Raw genomic sequence first — 26,494 nt, 5'->3', positions numbered from 1 at the left:
TGTGGAAGCGGGCTGTTTAGTTCCCTCCCCTCTGCTGGGTGGATGTATTACTTCTCCAGAGCTGATGTCCTATATCTAAGATGGCCGATTAACCCCTGCTCTGCCACATTGCTGCAACTGATGCTGACACACACTCTTCAGCAGTAAGTACATGCAATAAAAGTCTCTTTTTCTGGGGGTTTGGTGATAACTGTAGCCTGTGGTATATAGGCACAAAGGTAAATCCTGTTTGTGACGCCACTTTTGCAGTGGCCAGATATGGGTGGATAATATTCTGTATTTGTCGTGACTGCCAATTTCAGCGTGTGCAGGGTAATACCCCATGGCCCTTCCAAGGTGTTATAACGCATGTCCCAGATTAGGAATGCCAGAGTGGTGTAATGGCCTATAATGTCTCTGTAGTTTTGTGGTAATTGTGTCACAGTGTCTCCTACCTGGGTACGGCCGGACTCCTCGCTCACTTGCAATAAATTTGAGTATAGTGATAGTAGGAGTAATAGAGGAATTGTGCAGGATAAATGATGTCTAGACCTTTAGATGAAGTTCACACAACGTTGCTTTACTTGAAATAACTTGCATCCAAACAGTATACAGCTTTGGTCTCTTTGACCCAGCAGGTGTAGGCAATATTTGGCAGGAATGTACACTTTTGCTTTCTATGTGGAGCTTGCAGGATAGACGTTTGCTTCTAGCTATGTAACAGTGGCAGGAATTAATCTTCTGCACTGACTTGGTACCTTCTCCTGAGACTAGATGAGGAGGGATAGGCTTCTCCTAGGAACTGGACTTCTCTCACAGATGGGTTCTCAAGGAATGCTTCCTTTCTGGAACTCCAGAGTTGGTCTGTAGATTCTGCTTCTTAAATCCAGCAGAGTTAAAGGTGTTCTGGCTGGGATATATGGCCACGTTTCTAGCAGAGACGTGCCCCTACTTCTTTCCCTAAGGAGGGAGAACTACTCTAACACACCTTCCCCAACAGGGGGTAAACTAGAACTCGCTCTAACTGGTTTTTCCCTCCTTTGCTGCAGGAAAAGGGACCTACCCACTTCTCCACAGAGGGGAGCTAAGCTAGAATAAACCATTCCAGCCTAGATGCACTAAACTGTCTCTGCCAATGTGTTGCTGCCACCTGCTGGTAAATCAGGCTAATTACATGAACAATTGTATTAATATAGTTTTATATGCACAATTTGGAGGACCTAATATAAATTACATCAGACGACATTATAAGAGGCGCTTAGAAGATAGTAGCGAGGTAGAGGCATGTAGTAACAGAACTCTGGGGTGTTACAGCAGGTCTCCAGACCTAAACCCTATTGAGCATCCTCAAACGGAGGGTGGAGAAGCGCAAGGTCTCTAACATCCACCAGGTCCGTGATGTCGTTGTGGAGGAGTAGAAGAGGATTCCAGTGGTGACCTGTGAAGCTCTAGTGAACTCCATGCCCAAGAGAGTTAACACAGTGCTGGGGTGTACTCACTTTTTTTGCCAGCAGTTTAGACATTAATGGCTGTGTGTTGAGTTATGTTGAGGGAACGCCCAATTTACACTGTTATACAAGCCGTACACTGACTACTGTACATTGTAGCAAAGTGTCAGATCGTCAGTGTTGTCCCATGAAAAGATAGAATAACATATCTACAAAGATTTGAGGGGTGTGCTCAATTACTGGTAAGGCTACTTTCACACTTGCGTTCGGGGTTCCGCTTGTGAGTTCCGTTTGAAGGCTCTCACAAGCGGCCCCGAACTGATCCGTACGGCCCCGAACGGCCCCAATGCATTCTGAGTGGATGCGGATCCGCTCAGAATGCATCAGTCTGGCACCGTTTGACCTCCGTTCCGCCCTGCAGGCGGACACCCGAACGCAGCTTGCAGCGTTCGGGTGTCCTGGCCGTGCGGAGCCAAACGGATCCGTCCAGACTTACAATGTAAGTCAATGGGGACGGATCCGTTTGAAGTTGACACAATATGGTGCAATTTCAAACGGATCCGCCCCCCCATTGACTTTAAATGCAAAGTCTGGACGGATCCGTCTGACTAACTTTCAGACTTAGAATTTTTTCTGAAAGATAATGCAGACGGATCCGTACTGAACAGATCCCATAGTTTGCATTATAGGAGCGGATCCGTCTGTGCAGACACCAGACGGATCCGCTCCGAACGCAAGTGTGAAAGTAGCCTAAGTCCTCCAAGCTAGCTGCATGGCGTTACCTGGCCCTTTCATCATATGCCTTATTGTAAAGTAAACTCAAAGAAACCATCAAATTGAAATGCTAAGGAAAAAATATTTATTTTTAAAAACTCTACTCAACAAAACTTAATTCCAGTGCTGGAGTGGTAAAAAAAAACCTAAATGGAGAGGTAGCAGCAGCAGCGACAGAACTACCCTCTGTTTTCTGTCTTGCAAATTATCAAGTGATCAAAACCAGTTATTAAATAAGAGATATATAATACCTTAACAGTATACAAAATATTAAAGGGAATTTCTCACTCACGTTTCACTAATGAAACTTCCTGCAATGGCCAGAGGTATATGGTAAAACCAGTCCGATCGTACCTCTAAGTCGCCAGTGTGTGCAGTAAATCCCCCCAAAAATTACTTTTATCGCTATGCAAATCGGATACAAAGTGCCCAGTGGGCGGGCTTTCCTTTTCAAAGTGCCTAAGCCCTCCTCTTTTCCCCGTTCTCTACTCTTCCTCTAACTTCCCAAGCCTTCCTCCCCCATCCCTTGACAAATTTTGCGCCGGGCCCTTCTGATGCGCTGATCATCCAAGGCGTAGGGTCCCAGCGCCTGCGCAGAGCATATCCTTCAGGCACCAGAAGGGGCTCAGAGGGTGCCTGCGCGGGCTTTGGTATCAAACCGCTGTGACGTCAGGGGAGATGGGAAAAAGGGTAGGGGAGTTGGGGGAGGAGCAGGCATCGGTCAAAAGAGGAGGGCTTAGGCACTTTGAAAAGGAAATCCCGCCCACAGGGCAGTTTGGATCTGATTTGCATAGGAAGTCTTTTTCTGGGCATTCACTGGACACACTGGTGACGTACAGGCATGGTCCTTATGGTGTTAACACACCTTGCTGTCATTGCAGGTCGTTTTATTACTGAAAAGCGGGTGACAGGAAAAATTAATACAAAAATATTACAGTTAAAGGGGTCCTCTGAGATTATACTAAAAGGTGGGCAGTTTTTTCAGTAACTTCTCCATAGGCTGTGTCTGGTATTGCAGTTCAGGACCGAATGAGGCTGAGCTTCAATACCGTACATAGCCCATGCAGAAAAAACTGCCCACCCTTTATTGAAATCACAGAGGACCCCTTTAACTTAAGAATAAGCAAATTATTTGGCATTTCCAACCATCATATGACAAGAGTACATTCTGCCATCATACAGTACAGCTCTCTCTCATTATCCTGTTCCCTATATCAGCACCTTTTCTAGCACCTTTGCTTCCTCCCGCCATACACTGCGAAGTAGTGGTAGTGTAAAGTGGTCATTGTGCAGAGAGGGGGAGGAGGTAAGCTGTGATCATTACTTATTGTGAATTGTGGACCCTGTGTTATCAATTCTTATTGTAATCCTGCCTGTGATGATAATGAGATGACTGTGGAGAAGTGATCTCTACAGAACAGGAAGTATCAGCCTGTTATGAGGCTCAGTGGCCACAGTTCTTTCAAGTAGCGACCAAATTTATATACAATATAACATCACTTTTTGTCATTTTACATTTGGTCATTTTTATGTAGGATTAAAGAGAGAGAGAGATCTGCACTTGCTATGGTCCAGCCTGCCTGGCACAAGGGTTCCGTCCATAGTACTGGCCCTTTAATGGTCTTTGGTTTCACATTAACACCGTTTGAATGTGTAAATGTCTTCCTGCCCCTGAGCGGGGTCATAATGTCCGGTCTTATCTCCTTCTCATGTGGGTCTGAGCTGTATCGTGACCAGTGAATGATACACCCCCTTCATCTGCAGGAGCTGCTGATGTGTCCCCTGTTCTATCACTTTTCCGTTCTGGATCACGGCGATTTTATCCGCGTTCTGAATGGTGGACAGTCGGTGAGCGATGACGATGCATGTGCGACCTTCCCGCGCTTTGTCCAGAGCTTCTTGTACAACCTTAGGGGGCGAGAGAACATTATATACAGTTACAAATACACATAAAATACATCATGTAAATTGGCGTGATCATTTCTTTTTTGAGGATAACCACCCTATTAGGGAATGTGTTGCGGAAATCTTTTTTATGCCACTTAAAACCAGATAGCGACACGCATCCTTTTTTTGTAATATGTTTTTATTTTATGATTTTTAAAATTTCCGGAATGTGATTATGAGGGCGGCCATCTTGCCAGAGTTGTTTTTAACAGCAATTAAAGATATGCTGTACAGCATGGGCCACAGACACAAAGGACAGGAGGGGACCTCAGTGACATCTATGGAAGCGTTTTCTAGGCCCACTCTGTGACCTGTGCAGAGGTCACTGTGCAGGACGGGGGAGATGAGCTGTGATTGTCACATGGTGGATCCTTGGATATACAAAGGTGTTACCTGTCATTGTAATCATGATAACGAGAGGACTGCTGAGCAGTAATCTTTACAGGACAGGAAGTATCTTCCCATTATGAGGCTCAGTGGCCAGAGTAAAAACTGCAATTTTTTTTTTAATACAGTTAAATGGAAAAGTAAAAAGACAAAAAAATTACCAGAATTTTTCAAGAATATGTTTCACAAAACTAATGAAGTTATTTACTGACAACATCTTCCTTTAAACAATAAAAACAGCAAATTTTATCAAATATAAATAAAACACACTACTCATCTCTCAATTTCCCTGCCAGCAAGGCCTCCGGTTTGTTTACAAGTGTCCACCACATGACCTGTGGAGCCAATCAGTTGCCTCAGCAGTCATACGCTGTGCTACTGCCGTCATGCCTCCCATCGCAAGCAGTATAGCGCGTGCCTGTTGAGGCCTGTTATTGGCTGCAGTGGACTGATTGGCCGCTAGTGCATCTGTGCTGGATGGGTCATTACTGTCCATTACTGACAGCGTCTGCTCAGGTTTCAGTGCTTTTTTGGAGCCTTTTTTCTAAATTTTTATCTTATTTTTTCACTTATCTTTTTTTCTTTATCATAAATTTTATTTTAAATTCATTATAAACCCCTTCATGTTTTAAATCACTACATACATCCCCCCCCCCGACACTTTTCAATTTACGCACACCAATAAAAATAAAAATGTCCCGTCCATCCCAGAGAATGTACTCTGCCATCTTTGCCTCTGAAACGGAGTCTGCAAATGAGGGAGAAGAGGATGCCACATTCCTCTACTCCATCATCGTCATCTGGTGATGAGGGACCCTCAAGGAGATGCCCCAGGAGAGATGAAGTAGCCCCCCCCCCCCAGTGATCCCCTAGGGGCCACACCGCCTGAAGATTATGAGCCCCAAATTCCAGAGTTTGTGGGAAACTCTGGAATCCAGATTGACTGCACGGGTTTCACAGAAATAGATTTTTTCGGAATCTTTTTCTCTGACGATTTCATAAATTTGATAGTGACCCAAACAAATTTTTACGCCCAGCAGAGATGTTAACCCCAGAAAAAGAAATTAGCATAGATGAGTCCCTTGTACATTTTAAAGGAAGGGTTAAATTCCGCCAGTACCTGCCCAGCAAGCGAGCACGGTACGCCGAAACGCGCGTTGGGGTTGGCGCCATCCTGGAGGAGACACAGTATGGGTAAATGTCCGATGTCCTTTTATTTGATGAACTGTTTGCATTTGCACTTTATTGAATGATGTAATCATGATGGACCATAATGGACTCATATGCACTGTATGTTTCCTCCAGTGACGTCGTCTTTTATCTCCTGCACCACTTTCTTTTAATCATGCCTGTTAATGCATTTGTGATTTATGTAATAAAGTATTGATTCAGTATAAGCGGTCTGGCATTCTCTATGTAGGTTATATATAGGATCCTTAACATAAAGATCCAACAACCAAACTCCCCCACCCACCCACTGTGAGGCCTTGTTGTGAGTAGAAGCATAAACATGTGTGAGACCTATTTGTTTTAGTAACGGACCATGACATCACCTATGCTCTATAAAGCGTCAGCACACTAGGCTTAAACAAACACAATCAGCCCTATCTCTCCCCTCCCGGGCTAGCCCGAGAAGATCCTCAGACTAGATAGCCATGTACTACAAACTCCAGATCTGTCAATCCAGGGGCCCCAAACGGTATCAAATTTCGACATGCTGTTACGCTTCATGTATACTCCTTTTTCCAATCTTATGACTGTATTCATTCTGGTAATGAATTCTGATATGCTTGGGGAAAGCGGCTGTATCCATTTAGCAGCTAGGGTTTTGCGTGCCTGATATAAGATTCTGTTGATTCCGATTGTGCCATGAGAACATCCTGGCGGTTAAGTACCAGGACAAGCGGGATGTCCTTGTACTGACCACCATTTACACTCACACCAGTTCTCCAGCCCGAGTGCGAGGCACCACTACCCCTGTCAACAAGCCAGACTGCATCCTTGATTACAACAAGCACATGGAAGGGATTGATCTGTCTGATCAAGTTCTGAAGCCCTACAGTGCCATGCGTAAAACTAAGGTGTGGTACAAAAAGCTGGCCGTGTACACTGTACAATGCGTACACTTTACATCGAGCTGCAGGCCACACAGGAACTTTCCTTCAGTTCCAATAGATGGTCATCAAGGCCCTCATTTTCCAAAGTCAGGAAGGAGAGGGCCTGAGTACTTCAGGAGGTCATGGAGCCCATGTTGTACCAGGACATTTCCCTGGTGAAGTCCCACAAACAGATTAGACAAAAGGGACAAGACCCAAAAAAGATGCCGGGTTTGTTACAAAAGGGGAATTTGTTTCCAAATTTACCACTCATCCATGGATTATTAATTTCAACCTTTTATACCCCCTGTAATATTTCCATATCTCTGATTTAGTCCACCTTGCTTGCCTATCCACTTTCCAATAACCACTATATGTTCTTTTCTGTGAGACAAGGGTTAGGTCCAAAGAGCCCTTTACATCCCTTAAAATTTTTGCACAGGGGTGCACTTTCCAAAATGGGGTCACTTCTTTGGGTTTTTAGTTTCTGGGGATTTCAGGAATTTTTAAACATGCAACATGTTACCTAAAATCCATGTCTGTTTATTCAGGCCTGTAAAATCCATATTTTGCAGTTTGCCTCTAGAGCCCTGTTGTGCACCCATACAGCAGGCTACAAGCACATATGGGGCGTTTTCAGAATGGGGAGAAAATGGGAATCACATACTGGGGTGCATTTTCTCCTCTTACCCCTTGTGAAAGTGATACATTGGGGTCTGGTTGTATTTTTTCATTTTCACAGCCGAGTGCTTTTAAATCCTTTGACAAGTGTTTCTGCCTTCTGTGAGACACCTGTTTGCTGAAAAGTGCCCTTTCCACCCCTTAAAAAGTTCATGCAGGGGTGCACTTTTCAAAATGGGGTCACTTCATGGGGTTTTCAATTTCTGGGGCCCTCAGAAAGTTTTTGAATGCAACATGGTACTTAAAATCCATGTCTGCCAATTCAGGCCTAATTCAGGCCTGTAATAATTTTTCATTTTCACAGTCAAGTGTTTCCTTATTCTAGGAAACACCTTTGGGGTATAAGTGCTTACTATGTGCCTTGAAAGATTCCTTGAGGGGTGTAGTTTACATAATGGGGTCACTTTTTGAGATGTATTACTGTAGGGGTGCATCAGGGTGTCTTCAATAGTGACATGGAGCCTGAAAATTATTCCAGTGAGATCTGCGCTCCAAAATCCATATGTTGCTCCTTGCACCCTGTGCCCTGCCGTGTGCCCATACAGCAGTTCACGGCCACAAATGAGGTGTTTCTATAAACTGCAGAATCAGGGTAATAGATATTGACATTTGTTTGGATCTCAACCCTTGCTGGGTTACAGGAAAATATATATATGAAAATGGAAAATCTGCCTAAAAAAGCAAAATTTTGATTTTTTTGATCTCCTTTCCATTTCATTCTTGCGAAACACCCAAAGGGTTAACAAAGTTTGTTAAATCAGTTTTGAATAACTTGAGTAGTGTAGTTTCTAAAATGGGGTCATTTATTGTCAGTTTATACAAACCGGATTCCAAAAAAGTTGGGACACTAAACAAATTGTGAATATAAACTGAATGCAATGATGTGGAGATGGCAAATGTCAATATGTTATTTGTAATAGAACGTAGATGACAGATCAAACGTTTAATCCAAGTAAATGTATCATTTTAAAGGAAAAATACGTTGATTCAAATTTTCACGGTGTCAACAAATCCCAAAAAAGTTGGGACAAGTAGCAATAAGAGGCTGGAAAAAGTAAATTTGAGCATAACGAAGAGCTGGAAGACCAATTAACACTAATTAGGTCAATTGGCAACATGATTGGGTATAAAAAGAGCTTCTCAGAGTGGCAGTGTCTCTCAGAAGCCAAGATGGGTAGAAGATCACCAATTCCCACAATGTTGCGCAGAAAGATAGTGGAGCAATATCAGAAAGGTGTTACCCAGCGAGACATTGCAAAGACTTTGCATCTATCATCATCAACTGTGCATAACATCATCCAAAGATTCAGAGAATCTGGAACAATCTCTGTGCGTAAGGGTCAAGGCCGTAAAACCATACTGGATGCCGTGATCTCCGGGCCCTTAAACGACACTGCACCACAAACAGGAATGCTACTGTAAAGGAAATCACAGAATGGGCTCAGGAATACTTCCAGAAACCATTGTCAGTGAACACAATCCACCGTGCCATCCGCCGTTGCCAGCTGAAACTCTACAGTGCAAAGAAGAACAATTTCTAAGCAAGATCCACAAGCTCAGGCGTTTTCACTGGGCCAGGGATCATTTAAAATGGAGTGTGGCAAAATGGAAGACTGTTCTGTGGTCAGACGAGTCACGATTCAAAGTTCTTTTTGGAAATCTGGGACGCCATGTCATCCGGACCAAAGAGGACAAGGACAACCCAAGTTGTTATCAACGCTCAGTTCAGAAGCCTGCATCTCTGATGGTATGGGGTGGCATGAGTGCGTGTGGCATGGGCAGCTTGCATGTCTGGAAAGGCACCATCAATGCAGAAAAATATATTCAGGTTCTAGAACAACATATGCTCCCATCCAGACGTCATCTCTTTCAGGGAAGACCCAGCATTTTTCAACAAGATAATGCCAGACCACATTCTGCATCAATCACAACATCATGGCTGCGTAGGAGAAGGATCCGGGTACTGAAATGGCCAGTCTGCAGTCCAGATCTTTCACCTATAGAGAACATTTGGCGCATCATAAAGAGGAAGGTGCAACAAAGAAGGCCCAAGACGATTGAACAGTTAGAGGCCTGTATTAGACAAGAATGGGAGAGCATTCCTATTTCTAAACTTGAGAAACTGGTCTCCTCGGTCCCCAGACGTCTGTTGAGTGTTGTAAGAAGAAGGGGAGATGCCACACAGCGGTGAAAATGGCCTTGTCCCAACTTTTTGGGGATTTGTTGACACCATGAAATTCAGATTCAACATATTTTTCCGTTAAAATGGTACATTTTCTCAGTTTAAACTTTTGTTCCGTGATTTATGTTCTATTCTGAATAAAATATTAGAAGTTGGCACCTCCACATCATTGCATTCAGTTTTTATTCACGATTTGTATAGTGTCCCAACTTTTTTGGAATCCGGTTTGTATTATGTAAACCCCTAAAAGTGACTCAGAGGGGTTGTCTCATCATGGACAATGGGGGCATATCGCTAGGATATGCCCCCATTGTCTTATAGGTGCGGGTCCCGCACCTATATCGAGAACGGAGCCCCGCAAGTGAATGAGGGCGCACTGCGCATGCGCAGCTGCTCTCCATTCATTTTCTATGGGGCCAGTGAAAATAGCCGAGTACTGGCTCGGCTTTTTACGTCGGCCCCATAGAAAGCGGGGTGCGCTCCCATTCACTACTATGGGGAGAGCGCTTGGTGGTGGTCCTCTGGCCACCACCTTTCCCACTCTGTTCTCGGTATAGGTGCGGGTCCCCTAACGATATACACCCATTGTCTCAGCTGGGAATACCCTTTTAAGCTCCATACCTAAATAGCAGAATATCAATGACCTGCTGTGCTTCTCTGTTTTACCTTCTCACTCTCTGTATCCAGAGCAGATGTGGCCTCATCCAGCAGTAGGATTTTCGGTTGACGGACCAGCGCTCGTGCTATGGCAATCCTCTGCTTCTGACCCCCGGAGAGCTGCGTCCCCTTATCTCCCACACGGGTGTTATATTTCTGTAGGAGAGATAAAGGATGTTAGTGATGAAATCATATACCTGTTCTCCATTATAAATACTAATAATAAGAAGAATAAAAACAATGTTAATGCGCTCCTTACCTAAAGTACAATCATTTCTATGGAATATTGTGTGCCGCTGTAGCAGAGCTGGTGTGAGCTCAGAGGTGGGAAAATAAAGCAAAAATATAGAACAGCAAAGCACCATGCCCAGAATGAATATCAAAATTGGGGTTATGTAGTTTGGAATGAAGATGACATAGGGGAGACCTAATACCTATGTATATTAATATATATATACAGACGTGGACAAAATTGTTGGTACCCTTTGGTCAATGAAAGAAAAAGTCACAATGGTCACAGAAATAACTTTAATCTGACAAAAGTAATAATAAATTAAAATTCTATAAATGTTAACCAATGAAAGTCAGACATTGTTTTTCAACCATGCTTCAACAGAATTATGTAAAAAAATAAACTCATGAAACAGGCATGGACAAAAATGATGGTACCCCTAGAAAACACAGAACATAATGTGACCAAAGGGACATGTTAATTCAAGGTGTGTCCACTAATTAGCATCACAGGTGTCTACAACCTTGTAATCAGCCATTGGGCCTATATATATGGCTCCAGGTAATCACTGTGTTGTTTGGTGATATGGTGTGTACCACACTCGACATGGACCAGAGGAAGCAAAGGAAAGAGCTGTCTCAAGAGATCAGAAAGAAAATTATAGACAAGCATGTTAAAGGTAAAGGCTATAAGACCATCTCCAAGCAACTAGATGTTCCTGTGAGTACAGTTGCACATATTATTCATAAGTTTAAGATCCATGGGACTGTAGCCAACCTCCCTGGACGTGGCCGCAGGAGGAAAATTGATGACAAATCTAAGAGACGGATAATCCGAATGGTAACAAAAGAGCCTAGAAAGACTTCTAAAGAGATTCAAGGTGAACTTCATGCTCAAGGAACATCAGTGTCAGATCGCACCATCCGTCGTTGTTTGAGCCAAAGTGGACTACATGGGAGACGACCAAGGAGGACACCATTGTTGAAAACGAATCATAAAAAAGCAAGACTGGAATATGCCAAACTACATGTTGACAAGCCACAAAGCTTCTGGGAGAATGTCCTGTGGACAGATGAGACAAAAATCGAAGTTTTTGCCAAGGCACATCAGCTGTATGTTCACAGACGAAAAAATGAAGCATATCAAGAAAAGAACACTGTCCCTACTGTGAAACATGGAGGAGGCTCTGTTATGTTCTGGGGCTGCTTTGCTGCGTCTGGCACAGGGTGTCTTGAATCTGTGCAGGGTACAATGAAATCTCAAGACTATCAAGGAATTCTAGAGAGAAATGTACTAGCCAGTGTCAGAAAGCTTGGTCTCAGTCGCAGGTCATGGGTCTTGCAACAGGACAATGACCCAAAACACACCGCTAAAAACACCCAAGAATGGCTAAGAGGAAAAAATTGGACTATTCTAAAGTGGCCTTCTATGAGCCCTGACCTCAATCCTATTGAGCATCTTTGGAAGGAGCTGAAACATGCAGTCTGGAAAAGGCACCCTTCAAACCGGACACAACTGGAGCAGTTTGCTCATGAGGAGTGGGCCAAAATACCTGCTGAGAGGTGCAGATGTCTCATTGACAGTTACAGGAAGCGTTTGATTGCAGTGATTGCCTCAAAAGGTTGCGCAACAAAATATTAAGTTAGGGGTACCATCATTTTTGTCCATGCCTGTTTCATGAGTTTATTTTTTTACATAATTCTGTTGAAGCATGGTTGAAAAACAATGTCTGACTTTCATTGGTTAACATTTATAGAATTTTAATTTATTATTACTTTTGTCAGATTAAAGTTATTTCTGTGACCATTGTGACTTTTTCTTTCATTGACCAAAGGGTACCAACAATTTTGTCCACGTCTGTATATTAGGACAGGCATCAGACATTACATGGACATCTCCAGTAGCCTTAAATGGGCTGTTCCATAAAAAAAAGTATCCCCTATGCGTAGAATAGGGGATAAGAGTCTGACTGGGAGGGTCTGAGCACTGGTTCGATCTTGAGAATGGAGGCCTTATGTTTCCCCTAAGCAAAAGGAGCAGTGGTCATGCATGTGCACTACCACTCCATTCGACTCTAGGGGACTGCTGGAGATAACCAAAAAATTGAATGGAGTGGCAGCGCGCAGGTATAATCACCAATTCCAGTGAGGGAATGTGGGGGCCCCAGTGGCTGGACCCCTGGGGATTAGACATTTATGCCCTCTATCCACAGGTACGAATATCCACCTCTTAACTACATGTCCAAAATTCGGACCAAACTCTGAATCTCCTGATGCACAAAACATGATAAAATTCGAGCTGCGCCTAAGCTAGCAGTGCAACCATGGATCAGCACGGTCAGAATTCGTGCAACCACTGCAAGTCGACTGCAAATTTCTTGAGGTACTACTGCCAGTTTTAATGTGAAGCCCTGGTCAAAAGGTAAGCATTAAGAATGACATATTGTAAATCAGACAGACACTCTAGTTTTAAAAACTTACATCGGGGAGCGACTCAATGAAGGTCTGGATATTGGCCGCCTTGGCTGCTCTTTCAACCTCTTCGAAGGGCACCACCCGGCTGTTATCTCCATAGGCGATATTATCCGCTATACTGCAGTCAAACAGCATGGGCTCCTGAGACACAATGCCCATCTGTGCCCGGAGCCACTGGATGTTCATAGCTTTCACGTCAGAGTCGTCCACGGTCTACAAGAAAGACACTAATGACTGGAAATGAAAGACTAAACACTGGTCTGCCATACAATCACACTAGATGTTGGCAATGGGCATTAAGAGTCCTTTTAAGTAGTCAACATTGGGACTTGCTCGTGGTCACGAAGGGTCCTTTTACATAACCTGACACTGAGAAGTGGTCACTTCAAATGAATTTGTTTTTATAGGCTATACCTACCACGTGTCCATAATGTGGGTCATAGAATCTCTCCAGAAGTTGGACGGTGGTACTTTTCCCGCATCCACTGCTGCCCACCAGCGCCAGGGTTTCTCCCTTTCCCACGCTGATGTCTAGTCCTTGAAGCACCTGCACATCTGGTCGTGTTGGATAGTTGAACTGAACTCCCCGGAATCTGACATTCCCATCACATTTTGACTGCAGGCAATGGAAGTAAGAGTTTTTTCAGTCAATGCATTCATGGGCAGGCAGGAGTGGTACACGACTAGAAGAACATGGCCCCTTTCTTTCAGAGCCCCACATATCTGATATTAAAGCTCAGTTCTTCTGAAATGAATGGGACTGAGCTGCAATACTACATAGTGGTGCTGTGTTTGGTAGAAAGCAACCATGTTATATTAATCCTGAACACATTTTTTAAAGAATCAGGGTGGTTTTACCCTCTGTTATATATAGCTACATTACTATGTGGACATACTGTAAATGTGTATTTTAAAATAGGTGTAAATAGAAAAGTCCACAAGACAATTGCTTACAGATCTACAGTACAGGTCTACTCACACATCTACAATACAGGTCTACTCACACATCTACAGGTCTACTCACAGATCTACAGGTCTACTCACAGATCTACAGGTCTACTCACAGATCTACAGTACAGGTCTACTCACACATCTACAGGTCTACTCACACATCTACAGGTCTACTCACACATCTACAGGTCTACTTACACATCTACAATACAGGTCTACTCACACATATCCAGGTCTACTCACACATCTACAGGTCTACTCACACATCTACAGGTCTACTTACACATCTACAGGTCTACTTACACATCTACAATACAGGTCTACTCACAGATCTACAGGTCTACTCACAGATGTATAGGTCTACTCACAGATCTACAGGTCTACTCACAGATCTACAGGTCTACTCACAGATCTACAGGTCTACTCACAGATCTACAGGTCTACTCACAGATCTACAGGTCTACTCACAGATCTACAGGTCTACTCACAGATGTATAGGTCTACTCACAGATCTACAGGTCTACTCACAGATGTACTGTATATTTCTACTCACAGATTTACAGGTCTACTCACACGACTACAGGTCTACTCACACATCTACAGGTCTACTCATACAACTACAGGTCTACTAACACAACTACAGGTCTACTTACCGGTTTGTGGCCGGCATCACTGTAACTATCTATAAGAGGCTGCCTCTCTAGCAGATTGAATATATGAGCAGCTGACATCTTTGCTTTAGCGTAGTCTGGAGCAAAGGAACTGGTCTGACCCAATGCCATGGCTCCAAATACAATGGCTGAAAATACCCTGTAATGGAAAGATAGAAATATGTATTTGTTTGTAGGTAAGATAGAGATAGATAGCTAGATAGATAGATAGACTTACAGGAATACATTCTCCATAGTCATGTGATTGTTTGCTACAAGCCAGGCCCCAAATCGGAAACACCCGGCATAAGCAAAGTACATGATAGCTTGAGATAATCCGAAAGTCGCTCCATGGATGTGCGCCTTCTTAATGGAATTCCTACACAGACACAATGAATTAGATAATTATTTAATCTGAGATGAAGATTTTTCTGTCTCTCTACAGGTGACCTCCACAGTATTCTGCCAGACACACACGTGTACATAGTATGTGTTCTCTTACATGTAGGGTCCCATCAGCTTTTCATCATACATGTCCTCGAACCTCCTCTCTCGTGTTAAGGAGACCACGGTGCGGATGTTTTCTACAGCATCAGTGGTGATCTAGAATAGAAGAAAATTTAATTCTCAACCAAAGGGGTTCAGTAAATCATAACTCTCCTCATTCTTTTATATGCAATAGGCTATTATGTTTATGACCAAGGCACGATCGTATGTATTTTGCGGTCTGCAAAAAATGGATCTGCCAAAAATATGGATGACATCCGTGTGCATTCCGTATTTTGCGGAACGGAACAGCTGGCCCCTAATAGAACAGTCCTGTCCTTGTCCGTAATTCGGAAAATAGGACATGTTCTATTCTTTTGCGGAACGGAAATATGGAAACGGAATGCACACGGAGTACCTTCCGTTTTTTTTCCAGACCCATTGAAATGAATGGTTCCGTATACAGTCCCCCCCCCCCCCAAAAAAAAAACGGAATGGAAACAAAATAAAAATATGTTTGCGTGCAAGAGGCCCAACTCTCACTTCACAGGGTGGAATGAAGAGCTACAGGGGGAAGGAGAGGTTCCCTCTCCTCCCAGCTCTCTGGAGCTTCACGGCCCAGAGAAGCCATGATACACCTAAGGATCTAAGCCAGGAAGACAGGCGGAGGGAAGTCTACCTTTATTCTTCAGGAGCAACAAGTGAATTTCTTGTATTTAGTGGATTGAGACAAAGGAAGGACAAAGCCATTGTTATAGGCTCTAGGCACCTTTGTAATTTGGTGAAGAACTTAATAGCTTCAGGCAGCCTCACCGTATTCTGTCATGTCACTTGTGTAGAAGATTAAGATTGGGACCAGTGATGGCCAGTTCGCAGTGTTCACCAGCGAACACATGCGGGCTGCCATCTTTAGTAAGGTAGACTTACCCGTCCGGCGATGCACAGGTCAGCCCTTACCTGTGCCTGTGCCGTGAGCCGGTCTGAAATCAAATGCGGTCACCGGGAGCAGGCGGTTCCGAGAACAGCCGCCGGGGGCCTTCATCAGGCTGTTCTTGGAACTGACTGCTCACAGTGACCGCATTTGATTTCAGACCGGCTCGCGGCACAGGCACAGGTAAGGGCTTAGTCTACCTCACTAAAGATGGCAGCCCGCATGTGTTCACTGGCAAACACTGCGATCTGACCATAACTGATTGGGACTACCTCAACTAAGACTGAAGCAAGGCCAAGAGCCGTTTTCTCAGTGAGTACATAACTTACAACACCCTAGCCTGACACATTACCTCCAGCACAGCCTGTTACTAGGATTTATCACATCCTACTTGCATGTGTATCAGAGACTGTTTTATTACTGGATGTAGATGGTTATCAAGAACCTGGTTATAGTAAAGTTCCCAGTTGGATTTAAACCTGCCTCATTCTTCTAACTCCACACCACTACCACTATCAACATTTTGCACCACCAAGGTGCTGGCGTCACAACATTACTTGAACCATTGGCCCAGCCGCACAAGCACTCAGCACCTATTCATCATCAAGGGCACCTCAATCACCATATGGCTGGTGTCCCCTGTAATAGAGTGTGACCCGGAGAATCCAGTGCTGTTCTCCCCTTCACTGCACTGCTGGCCCAGGGAGGCGTCTGCTAAACCGTGAGTAACCGATGAACTGTATGTACATTCTGGCCCACCGTGAACCCAGTGGCGGATCCAGAGCCTGGTCTCGGGAGGGGCACTTCCAGATTATTTTCTGTCCGCCGCCACAAAACAATGGTGCTTATAGAACAGACTCCATAGTGTAGAGGTACAGTATACTGTATATTGTGTGGCACAGTGTATGCTATATGTGTATAACAAACATATTCCACATGAAAACTTACAATTACTTGGCTTGGCCCTTGGGGATCTCGGACACCACTTCCACACTTTGGCCGGGGGCTCGGTGGAGCTGATGTTGTGTTTTATCCTAATGAGAAAGATTTCATAATAAGGATTTGGAGAAGGGGCAGAGGGATAGCAGAGCAGGGAGAGTCTGGTGCTGCTACTAGTGGGTCATACCATGGGGGTGTAATAAAGCCCACCATAATGCCCCCCCAGTAGAAATAATTCTCCTTATAATGTGCAAAACATACCCCCTTGTAATGCCCCAGGTGAGCTAATGTCCCCATAGTGCCCCCATAATGTGCCAGTATAAAATACCCCTATATAGTGCCCCCAGTAAATGCCCCCATAGTGCTCCACACCCTCCTTCCTCCTAGTGCCCCCCATAATGTACCAGTATAAAATGCCCCTTCTTAGTGCCCCCCGTAGATGACCCCATAGTACTCCTCTCCCCCCTTCCCCATAGTACCCACCATAATGTGTCCCAGTATAAAATTGTACTGTACAGAGCGCCCATATAAAATATCCCTTCTTTGTGGCCTCAGTAGATGCCCCTATAGTGCCCCCAATAATGTTCCAGTAACAAGAGCAACCCCCCAATCATGTGCCAGTATTAACAGCCCCCCATGTGCCAGTATTAATAACAGCCCCCCATGTGCCAGTATTAATAACAACCCCCCATGTGCCAGTATTAATAACAGCCCCCCATGTGCCAGTATTAATAACAGCCCCCCATATGCCAGTATTAATAACAGCCCCCCATGTGCCAGTATTAATAACAGCCCCCCATGTGCCAGTATTAATAACAGCCCCCCCATGTGCCAGTATTAATACCAGCCCCCATGTGCCAGCAATAACAGCCCCCCCATGTGCCAGCAATAACAGCCCCCCCCATGTGCCAGTAATAACAGCCCCCCCATGTGCCAGCAATAACAGCCCCCCCTCATGTGCCAGCAATAACAGCCCCCCCCTCATGTGCCAGCAATAACAGCCCCCCCCCCCTCGTGCCAGTAATAACAGCCCCACCCATGTGCCAGTAATAACAGCCCCCCCCATGTGCCAGCAATAACAGCCCCCTCCATGTGCCAGCAATAACAGCCCCCCCCATGTGCCAGCAATAACAGCCCCCCCATGTGCCAGTAAAAGTATTGTATATATAAAAAAAAAACAAAAAAAACACATACTTACCTCCATGTCAGCGATGCGATGCAGGCCTCTTCCGGCCTGTGTCCCGCGCTGTATGGCTAAGGCGGCGCGATGATGTCATCGCGCCTCCTGCGCCGGCCTCTGATAGGCTGCCGGCCTAGTGCCGGCAGCCTATCAGAGGAAGGGAAAGGGACACGCCTCTCCCTCCCCTGCCTCAGCACAGTCATCTGTATCGCTGTCCTGAGGACGGCGATACAGATGACTATGGAGATGAGCCCTTTCACAATGGAAGCGCTCATCTCCATGTGCCCCGCCGCCGCCAGCTTGGGGGGGGGGGCAATTGCCCCGTTGCCCCCCCCCTGGATCCGCCACTGTGTGAACCTCACGTGTTGTACCCCTGCGGACCGGCACGCTGCATATGTGGAATGCAAGACAAGACATGTCGGGAATGTTGACAGGTTGCCTTTAAGTTTTCGCAAATTTTACAAAATCACAGTATGTAATCGTTACGGAACGCCTAGCACCCCGACCAGGTACCTCCGTCGATAGATGCTCCTAGTGCTTCCAGAGGACTCCAAGCACTCCACTTGACACCGTCAGCACTGCAGACCCCACGAACCGCCGCAGCTTGGTGGAGGTCTCGCCGTCTCCTACCCACCCTGGACCTACGACAAGGCTCCAGTGGGTGAACCTCTCCTAAATGCAGAGACAGGAACCAGGAACAAGCTCTTACAAGAGCTTATACTCAGGGGAGTATTGTGGTATAGCAATCCCCAAGAGTGTAGTTATCGCATTCCCCAAACATGAGCCAAGACTTCATGAAGGTTTAAAAGCAGCATCTCTGACTGTACTTGCAGGTACAGCCTCTTTTATTCACAAACCACGAACATAGTACTGCCCACAGGGTTTTGAAATACAACCAACCAATCAATACACTACAACACATACAATGTAAGTACAGCAACCAATCGTTCACGCCCCTAGTGGACCAGAAGGGAGACTGCGACACAGGACAGATATGACACATCCCCACAATGCATCATGGCCTCCTCCCCTCTGCCCTAGAGACACCCGAGGAGCAATCCAATTATCTCTCAGGACAAAGGGAAATCGCCAATACACATGTGGAGACAACAGGACAGAAATCACCATTTAAACACACAATGGCACAATGGGACAATAGAAACACACCCAGCATATTCCTCCCCTCTTTCTAGGAGACAATTGAGTCAATCTCTGTATCTAACCAACTATCTCCTAAGCTGAAAAGTTACACCTCTCATAAATTGCCACAACTTTGTGAGCCTACATTGTACATACACATAACCCACATCAACCCAACCAGTATAACTTGGGGACAAACCCATCCAAAATTCACTCAAATAGGTTCAGTTGTTTAAAAGTTAGCAAAAGTATCTCAAAGGGCCGTAATCCTGGGGCAGGAGGCTGGCAAACAGCCCCCTCCAAAACACAGTGGCAAGGTTGGTTTTGTCACACATCTCCTCCTCCCAGGGAAGACTAACCAGATACCTGACCTCACGGTCAGTACCTGAGTTAGTCTGGCAGTCCAACCACAACCCAATACTGGACCTGTTGAATCTTGGGGCCTGGCTCTGTTCTGTATGTCCCCAGCTGTTGAGTGGGCATCTGCGACTCCTTGCTTCATTGGTGTTCTCTAGCTTGGAGCTGTAGGTACTTGGTGGGCAGAGGCCGACTGCGCTCTGCCCCGATGCCAGCTCTTCCGCTGGGGTAGCCAGTGGGGAGTCAGCCTCTGGAGAAGAGGATAGGGGAGGGCAGAGGCCGACTGCGCTCTGCCCAGATGCCAGCTCTTCCGCTGGGGTAGCCTGTGGGAAGTCCGGCTCTGGCGAAGAGGATAGGGGAGGGCAGAGGCCAACTGTGTTCTGCCCAGATGCCAGCTCTTCCGCTGGGGAAGCCTGTGGGAAGTCAGCCTCTGGAGAAGAGGATAGAGGAGCTCTTCCGCTGGGATGGGGTCAGGGAATCCTACCCCCAGGACCTTGTCGCGGATCAGCTGTGGAGAGGAGGGATCGCTTACCTCCTCCTCCTGGCATTCCTGCGGGGTTGGTGGGGACTCTGTACCGGCCGGCCAGCATCCCGGTAGGTCTGGTGCAGAGACTGCGGTCCCATCTGCACCATTGGAGTTAGGGGTGCTGTCCCCCTGTGGTTGGGGAGAGAGACCGGTTGTCTCCTCTCCCTTCAAAGCACACTGCCGCTGGGGAATGGAGACGATGCTCTCCTCTCCCTGCAAAACATACTGCCGCTGGGGAGCAGGACCAACTGTCCCTACTCCCTGAAACTCCGACTGCCGTTGGGGATCTGGGCCGACTGCCCAGCATCCCTGTAGGGCCGGTGGAGAGATCTCGGTCCCATCTCCACCTGCCATATGGGTTTCCCCCCAGGACCAGTCTATGAGGTCCCCTACCTCTGTAGCTGGTATTGAAGCAGGGGATACTTCAGTCGGGTCTTCCCAGCTGTAGGGTTGTAGGTCTGGGACTGCCACCCAGCTCTCTGGCAGTGTATATTGGGACCGAATGGAGCTGAATAGGTATTGGTAATCCTGCTCCAGCTCCCACTCTTTTGACACTAGAGATGCCAGGTCTTGTCTCACCTCTCTCGCTGTAGCCCAATCATGCATAGCCTCCCTGTGGTCAAAGATATCCCAGAACCGGGACTCTCCAGCATCTCCAAACTCCGGTTCTGCGAAGGCCTCAAACAACAGGCCAGGGCCATCATAATCCCCACCCTCGGGTCTGTCGTGCTCAGCCATCCAGGGGGAGTGCCGAATCACCTCCCACCAGAGTGCCTGGTAGGCGTTGTCTAGCCAACGCTCCTTCCATACCAGGCTCTCCAGTTCTGTCACCCACTCATCCAGGGGCTTCTCTCCCAGAAGGGGCATTCGCAGGGCCACTCGCATCCGCAACTGCTGCTCCTCACTGGGGAGACTCTCACCTCGCCGCCGCTGGGCATTTTCCAGGGCATCATACCAGACTTCCTTTCTGTCTGCATCCCTGTAGTCCGCGGCTGCCTCCTCCTCGTCATAGAACGCTGTCCGAAGACTACCCGATTCCATCCTGCTGTAGCCAGGGGCGCTGTACGGATACTAGCGTTGCCCTCAATTTACTCCACGAACGGTGTCTCTGAGCTGCTTCTCCTCACACTAGGACGCCATCCCACTGCTTGCCACCAATGTAACGGAACGCCTAGAACCCGACCGGGTACCTCCGTCGATAGATGCTCCTAGTGCTTTCCGAGGACTCCAAGCACTCCACTTGACACCGTCAGCACTGCAGACCCCACGAACCGCCGAAGCTTGGTGGAGGTCTCGCCGTCTCCTACCCACCCTGGACCTACGACAAGGCTCCAGGCTCCAGTGGGTGAACCTCTCCTAAATGCAGAGACAGGAACCAGGAACAAGCTCTTACAAGAGCTTATACTCGGGAGTATTGTGATATAGCAATCCCCAAGAGTGTAGTTATCGCATTCCCCAAACATGAGCCAAGACTTCATGAAGGTATAAAAGCAGCTTCTGACTGTACTTGCACGTACAGCCTCTTTTATTCACAAACCACAAACATAGTACTGCCCACAGGGTTTTGAAGTACAACCAATCAATATTTTACAACACATACAATGTAAGTACAGCAACCAATCGTTCACGCCCCTAGGGGACCAGAAGGGAGACTGCGACGCAGGACAGATATGTAGCAATTCAGGATACAGACACAACACATCCCCACAATGCATCATGGTTTCCTCCTCTCTGCCCTGGAGACACCCGAGGAGCAATCCAATTATCTCTCAGGACAAAGTGAAATCGCCAATACACATGTGGAGACAACAGGACAGAAATCACCATTTAAACACACAATGGGACAATAGAAACACACCCAGCATATTCCTCCCCTCTGTCTAGGAGACAATTGAGTCAATCTCTGTATCTACCCAACTATCTCCTAAGCTGAAAAGTTACACCTCTCATAAATTGCCACAACTTTGTGAGCCTACATTGTACATACACATAACCCACATCAACCCAACCAGTATAACTTGGGGACAAACCCATCCAAAATTCACTCGAATAGGTTCAGGGGTTTAAAAGTTAGCAAAAGTATCTCAAAGGGCCGTAATCCTGGGGCAGGAGGCTGGCAAACAGCCCCCTCCAAAACACTGTGGCGAGGTTGGTTTCGTCACAGTAATATTCCCAGTTTGGTAACCTGGCACTGCCAGAAGAATTCCAGCGTAGTTTGTGGCATTCTATTTTCTGTCCAGGTACTGCTGCTTGACAGGGTAGTGGACAGGAAGATGTCCTCCTCAGAGCTGCAATATCAAAGCCTACATTTTGGGGAATGGATTACCTAGTGTGTTATCCTCTGGATAGAAGCAGTGTATCAGCGCTTCTGCCTTCTCCTCACACAGGCGAGTGGCGCGCTGTGAAGTTTAGGTGGCAGAGGACTGCAGAGCCTCACCAGCTCTGCCCTGTACAAAGCCTCGCTCCTCTGAGGTCCTAAGCTGAGTTGCGGTTACAATGCTGCACTGCTCTGTCGCTGGAAGATAATGATGGCCTGGATGCAATGCCACAGTTTGGCCACTAGATGTAGCACCGCTGATGGGACTTATGCTCAGCTTCATGCAGGGAGCTCAGTGACAAAATTGGCAGCCCCCTTGTAGTGATAAGCAGTGACATATCCAGTATGTCACCCAATTTGAAGGACAGTAGGCATCCCCTCATAAGCACCTGATAATGGCATATTGCGCAGTGCATACCGCGTGTTAAGGCACTCAGCTGAGGACGAGTGAGCACTATGCTTTGCTGCACTTGCTCCTTCATCCAGGTAACAGAACCAGAAGAGTGTTTCCTGCAGAATGTGGAACAGCCATGCTGGGATGTCATGTGTATCCTCTGCTAGGGGGGCGCCAGAAGAGGGATGCAGCAGCATAAAGACTAGCAAAGGTGCACGAGACTCACAGATATCAAAGTGGAGCACTGCCCTATGCCAGGGATGTGCTGAAGCCTGAGCCACAGACCGGGCCCGGGAGCACAGGCTGCAGACCCGTTGTGGAGCAAGGTCCTTGACTAGGATAAAGTGAGGCAGTCACCCTGGTAATGATGATCAGGAGACAAATCACCAGAGCAGAGTCCGAGCATGGACATCTGAAGCGTTGCAGCAGAGCAAGTGAGAAGTGGAATTGGTAAGAGATGTCAGATTTGCCTGCACGATACCAGACAAGAAAAAGGGTGCCACAGAGCAGCGCTGAGGGAGTGTGGCTGTCCACCATCTGGCTGTATAGCTGTCTATTGGAAGAAAATATACTGTACAAAAAATACAGATAAAAGTGCCAAAAAAAAACTAGTCCCACACTTTTAAAGACTTCTTGGGGGACATACAGTGCTGAAAAAGAAAGAGAAAAGGTAAGAAAACTATAAAAAGGAAAAGTGCAAAATAAAATTGTTCACTGTTATATTCTGTGGCAAAAATATATAAAAAAAACTAAATTAAAAGGGATGATAAAAAATTTAAAGCTACAAAATAAATAAAATACAAATAAAAGAAAAAAAAAGGAAAATGTGCAAAAAAAATAAATAAATAAAAAGTTAGTGTCCCCCAAAGGTCTTTTTGTAGCAGAAATATATTAAGAAAATAAGTTTAAAAAAAGAATAGTAAAATACATAAAAGAAAAAAACCTCCCACACCAACCAAAACCATTACAATTATCACCCCATTCATGTGAAACTATACATATTGTATAATAAAAACGAGCCAACAGATATAGGGAACTAATTATAATAATTTGCATATTTAAATAATGAGATATAGTTTGAATAAAAATGACTTAAAAAAAAAAAAAGAAGAGAATTGTACACTTTCCCCCTAATAAAACTAAAATAATATATTAAAAAGCCCTGTGTTATGTAATAAAAAGCTGTGAAAGTTATTTTGGTCGTCCAAAAAATAAAAAAGTTACAAGTGTTTGAACCCCGTGCGCTAAACCACAAAAAAAGTGACTGGTCATTAAGGCCTTTTCAGGACTGGTCATTAAAGGGTTAACCAATAAGTGCTTTCCCAGCTAGTGAGGCTTCGTACACACGACCGTGCCTTATCTTTTGGTCCGCAGGACACCAACCAGGCATGTTCTGCATTCTGCGGCCCCGTTGAAGTGAATAGGTACGCATCCGAGCAAAAAAAACAAAAAACACGTCTCAGATGCGGACTAAAAAAATGTCTTTGTGCGTGAACCCTCAGGGAAAGTGCTTACTGGTTATTGCAGGGCACCTATAGTATAACTGGGGGCAGGAGGCGGTAATAACCAGTGAGCGCCGGCCTCTGCAGTGAAGTAAAGCGCTCATTTGTCAATAGGAGGCAGGAAGGAAATGTCGCCACTTAAAGGAGCTTCCAAGTTAAAATGATTTTTAACCAGTTCCTGCAGCGTTGTCCCTGACACAGAAGATTCCTGCTCCGTGCTGCATTCGCTGTCTCCATCCTCCGGTCCCGGAGCACCTCTCCAGCAAATGACTGACTTTAGCGGTGACACGCTGCTTGTGGCCACATCACCACTGAGGCCAGTCACTGGCTGGAGAGGTGCGTGTGACTATGCCCATATCCAACCGGATGTAAACAGCACGGGGACCGGAAGATGGAGGCAGCGGGAGCAGGAGAGTACGAATCTTCTGTTTCAGGCCCGTGCTGTAGGAACGTGTTAATAATCATTTTTTACCAGGAAATCTCTAAGCCCCTGTTACACGGCACGATATTCAGGGCAATTACTGGGAACAGGTGTTCATAGTCGCGCTCATTCCTGATATCTGGCCGGTATAATCGTGCCCCTGATCAGCTGATAAACAAGGGATCACTCGTTTGTCGGCTGATTTGTATATTTTATCAGGATGAAAGATGTACAATTATCGTCAGACCATCTCACCGTGTAATCAGGGATTGGCTACCGATAATCAATAGAAGTGAATGAGGGAGGAATGACTGTGGTAGCGATCATTCCACCCCAGTCACTTTGCATTAGCCTGTGTAATAGGCAGATGCAAACAAGCACTGATTAACTTTTTTTTTCGCGGCCCCAAGACCAAAAAAAGGTTGCGCACCCATGGCCTAGACGCAACTCAGTTCTATTTGAGTAAATGGGGCTGGGCTGTAATACCAATCACAGCCACTATACATTAGATGGCGCTGTGCTTGGTGAGCTGCGAGAAGACTGCGGTGCACCGATTCCTTCTCAAACAGTTAATCGGTGGGGGTCCTGGGTGTCGAACCCCCACCAATCAGATACTGATGACCTATTCAGAGTATAGATTATCAGTATAAAAGTCTCAGAAAACCCCTATAAAAGTACAATATGCTCACACACAGATTTGTTGCAGAATGGAGGTTGCAGAAATCCACATGCTCGTCCCCTTTAAGATGAATGGAAGTGATATAAAGTCTACACAGGCTGCACACGTCACAGCGGACATCCTGGAACTCACCTTTCCAGCGGCTTCAAGCTCCTTTTTGTCCTTCTTGGCATGTCCAGTAAATGCTTTCATTTGAAGCAGCGCAGACACTGCAATGATGGGTACTATTGCCAGGATAAGGAGGGTTAGCTGCCATCCGTAGATGAAGGATATAATGGTGGCAGTGCCCAGGTTTGCAATGTTCTGAGCCATAATGGCCAGTCTGGACCCGGTGGCCTGCAATACAGACAAACATCTCATAAACTGGCCATGGCTATAGGTGAAGACTTGAGCAGAGCCTGCAGCCGTCAGAACCGCAGGGAAAACTTGTTCCTTTTCATATGGTCAGTGGGAGGGCACCTGGGCCATAACCCAAAGGTGTCCCATAGCAATCCCTGGAATGGGGCCCCACACCACGATCCCTAGCATGGACATAGGTCCATTCAGTCCAAGGTAAAGCTCCACTGTGGTGCCGTCCTCTTACAGATCACCCGTCCCCTCTACTAACATGTCTGTTTTACTAACCACTTGCATCCCCCGCGTAGTAGTAACACTTCTGGAGCATCTATTCCTATGTCTCTGTGTTGTGCCATTCCTTTATTATTCCTACTAGAAGTTTCTGATTGAGTTACCAGCAATGGAAGTCCAGCTGGGTGTTACCAGTTGGGAGTGTGTCCCTGCACAGTCTGACGCTAAAAGCACTGATTGGATAATGTTAGACTGTGCAGGGATCCCTCCACCCTTCACGGCTAGCAATTTATTATTAAACTTCTAACAGGAATAATAAAGGAACAGCACAACAAAGAGCTATATGAGAAGACGCTCCAGAATTTATATTACAACGTGAATGCAAGTTGTTCCTAAAACAGACAGGTCAGGAGAAGACCGTTTTAGGTATAATTATGGGAAAAGACGAGCATAAACGCTTACCCCCTGAACTTGGGATGCATCGGTGGCCAGTCGTGTAGTTAAGGCTCCGGTGCTATTCTTCTTGTCGTCATACCAGCCAATCTCCTGAAATATCAAAGACAAAAAGAGAAGAATTCTTCAGGAATAGCAATCAGC

The 26,494-nt window shown here is 45.9% G+C and overlaps 1 protein-coding gene across 1 annotated transcript in view; it reads right to left on the bottom strand.

Annotated features, from left to right (window-relative positions):
• Window positions 1-2,138: 2,138 nt before the first annotated feature.
• ABCB1 (ATP binding cassette subfamily B member 1) overlaps window positions 2,139-26,494 on the bottom strand; it is a 73,584-nt gene continuing 49,228 nt past the window's right edge. The window contains exons 21-29 of the mRNA XM_044295578.1: window positions 26,360-26,443; window positions 25,463-25,666; window positions 14,961-15,061; window positions 14,697-14,837; window positions 14,462-14,618; window positions 13,276-13,473; window positions 12,864-13,070; window positions 10,161-10,307; window positions 2,139-4,109 (exon numbers count right to left, since the gene is read on the bottom strand). Of these exons, the coding sequence (XP_044151513.1) occupies window positions 3,909-4,109; window positions 10,161-10,307; window positions 12,864-13,070; window positions 13,276-13,473; window positions 14,462-14,618; window positions 14,697-14,837; window positions 14,961-15,061; window positions 25,463-25,666; window positions 26,360-26,443 (1,440 nt within the window). The 3' untranslated portion in view covers window positions 2,139-3,908. The remainder of the gene's footprint in view (window positions 4,110-10,160; window positions 10,308-12,863; window positions 13,071-13,275; window positions 13,474-14,461; window positions 14,619-14,696; window positions 14,838-14,960; window positions 15,062-25,462; window positions 25,667-26,359; window positions 26,444-26,494) is intronic.

Source organism: Bufo gargarizans, chromosome 5 (assembly GCF_014858855.1).
Source record: "Bufo gargarizans isolate SCDJY-AF-19 chromosome 5, ASM1485885v1, whole genome shotgun sequence".
Classification (NCBI taxonomy): domain Eukaryota; kingdom Metazoa; phylum Chordata; class Amphibia; order Anura; family Bufonidae; genus Bufo; species Bufo gargarizans.
This window is presented reverse-complemented; position numbering and strand designations above follow the sequence as displayed.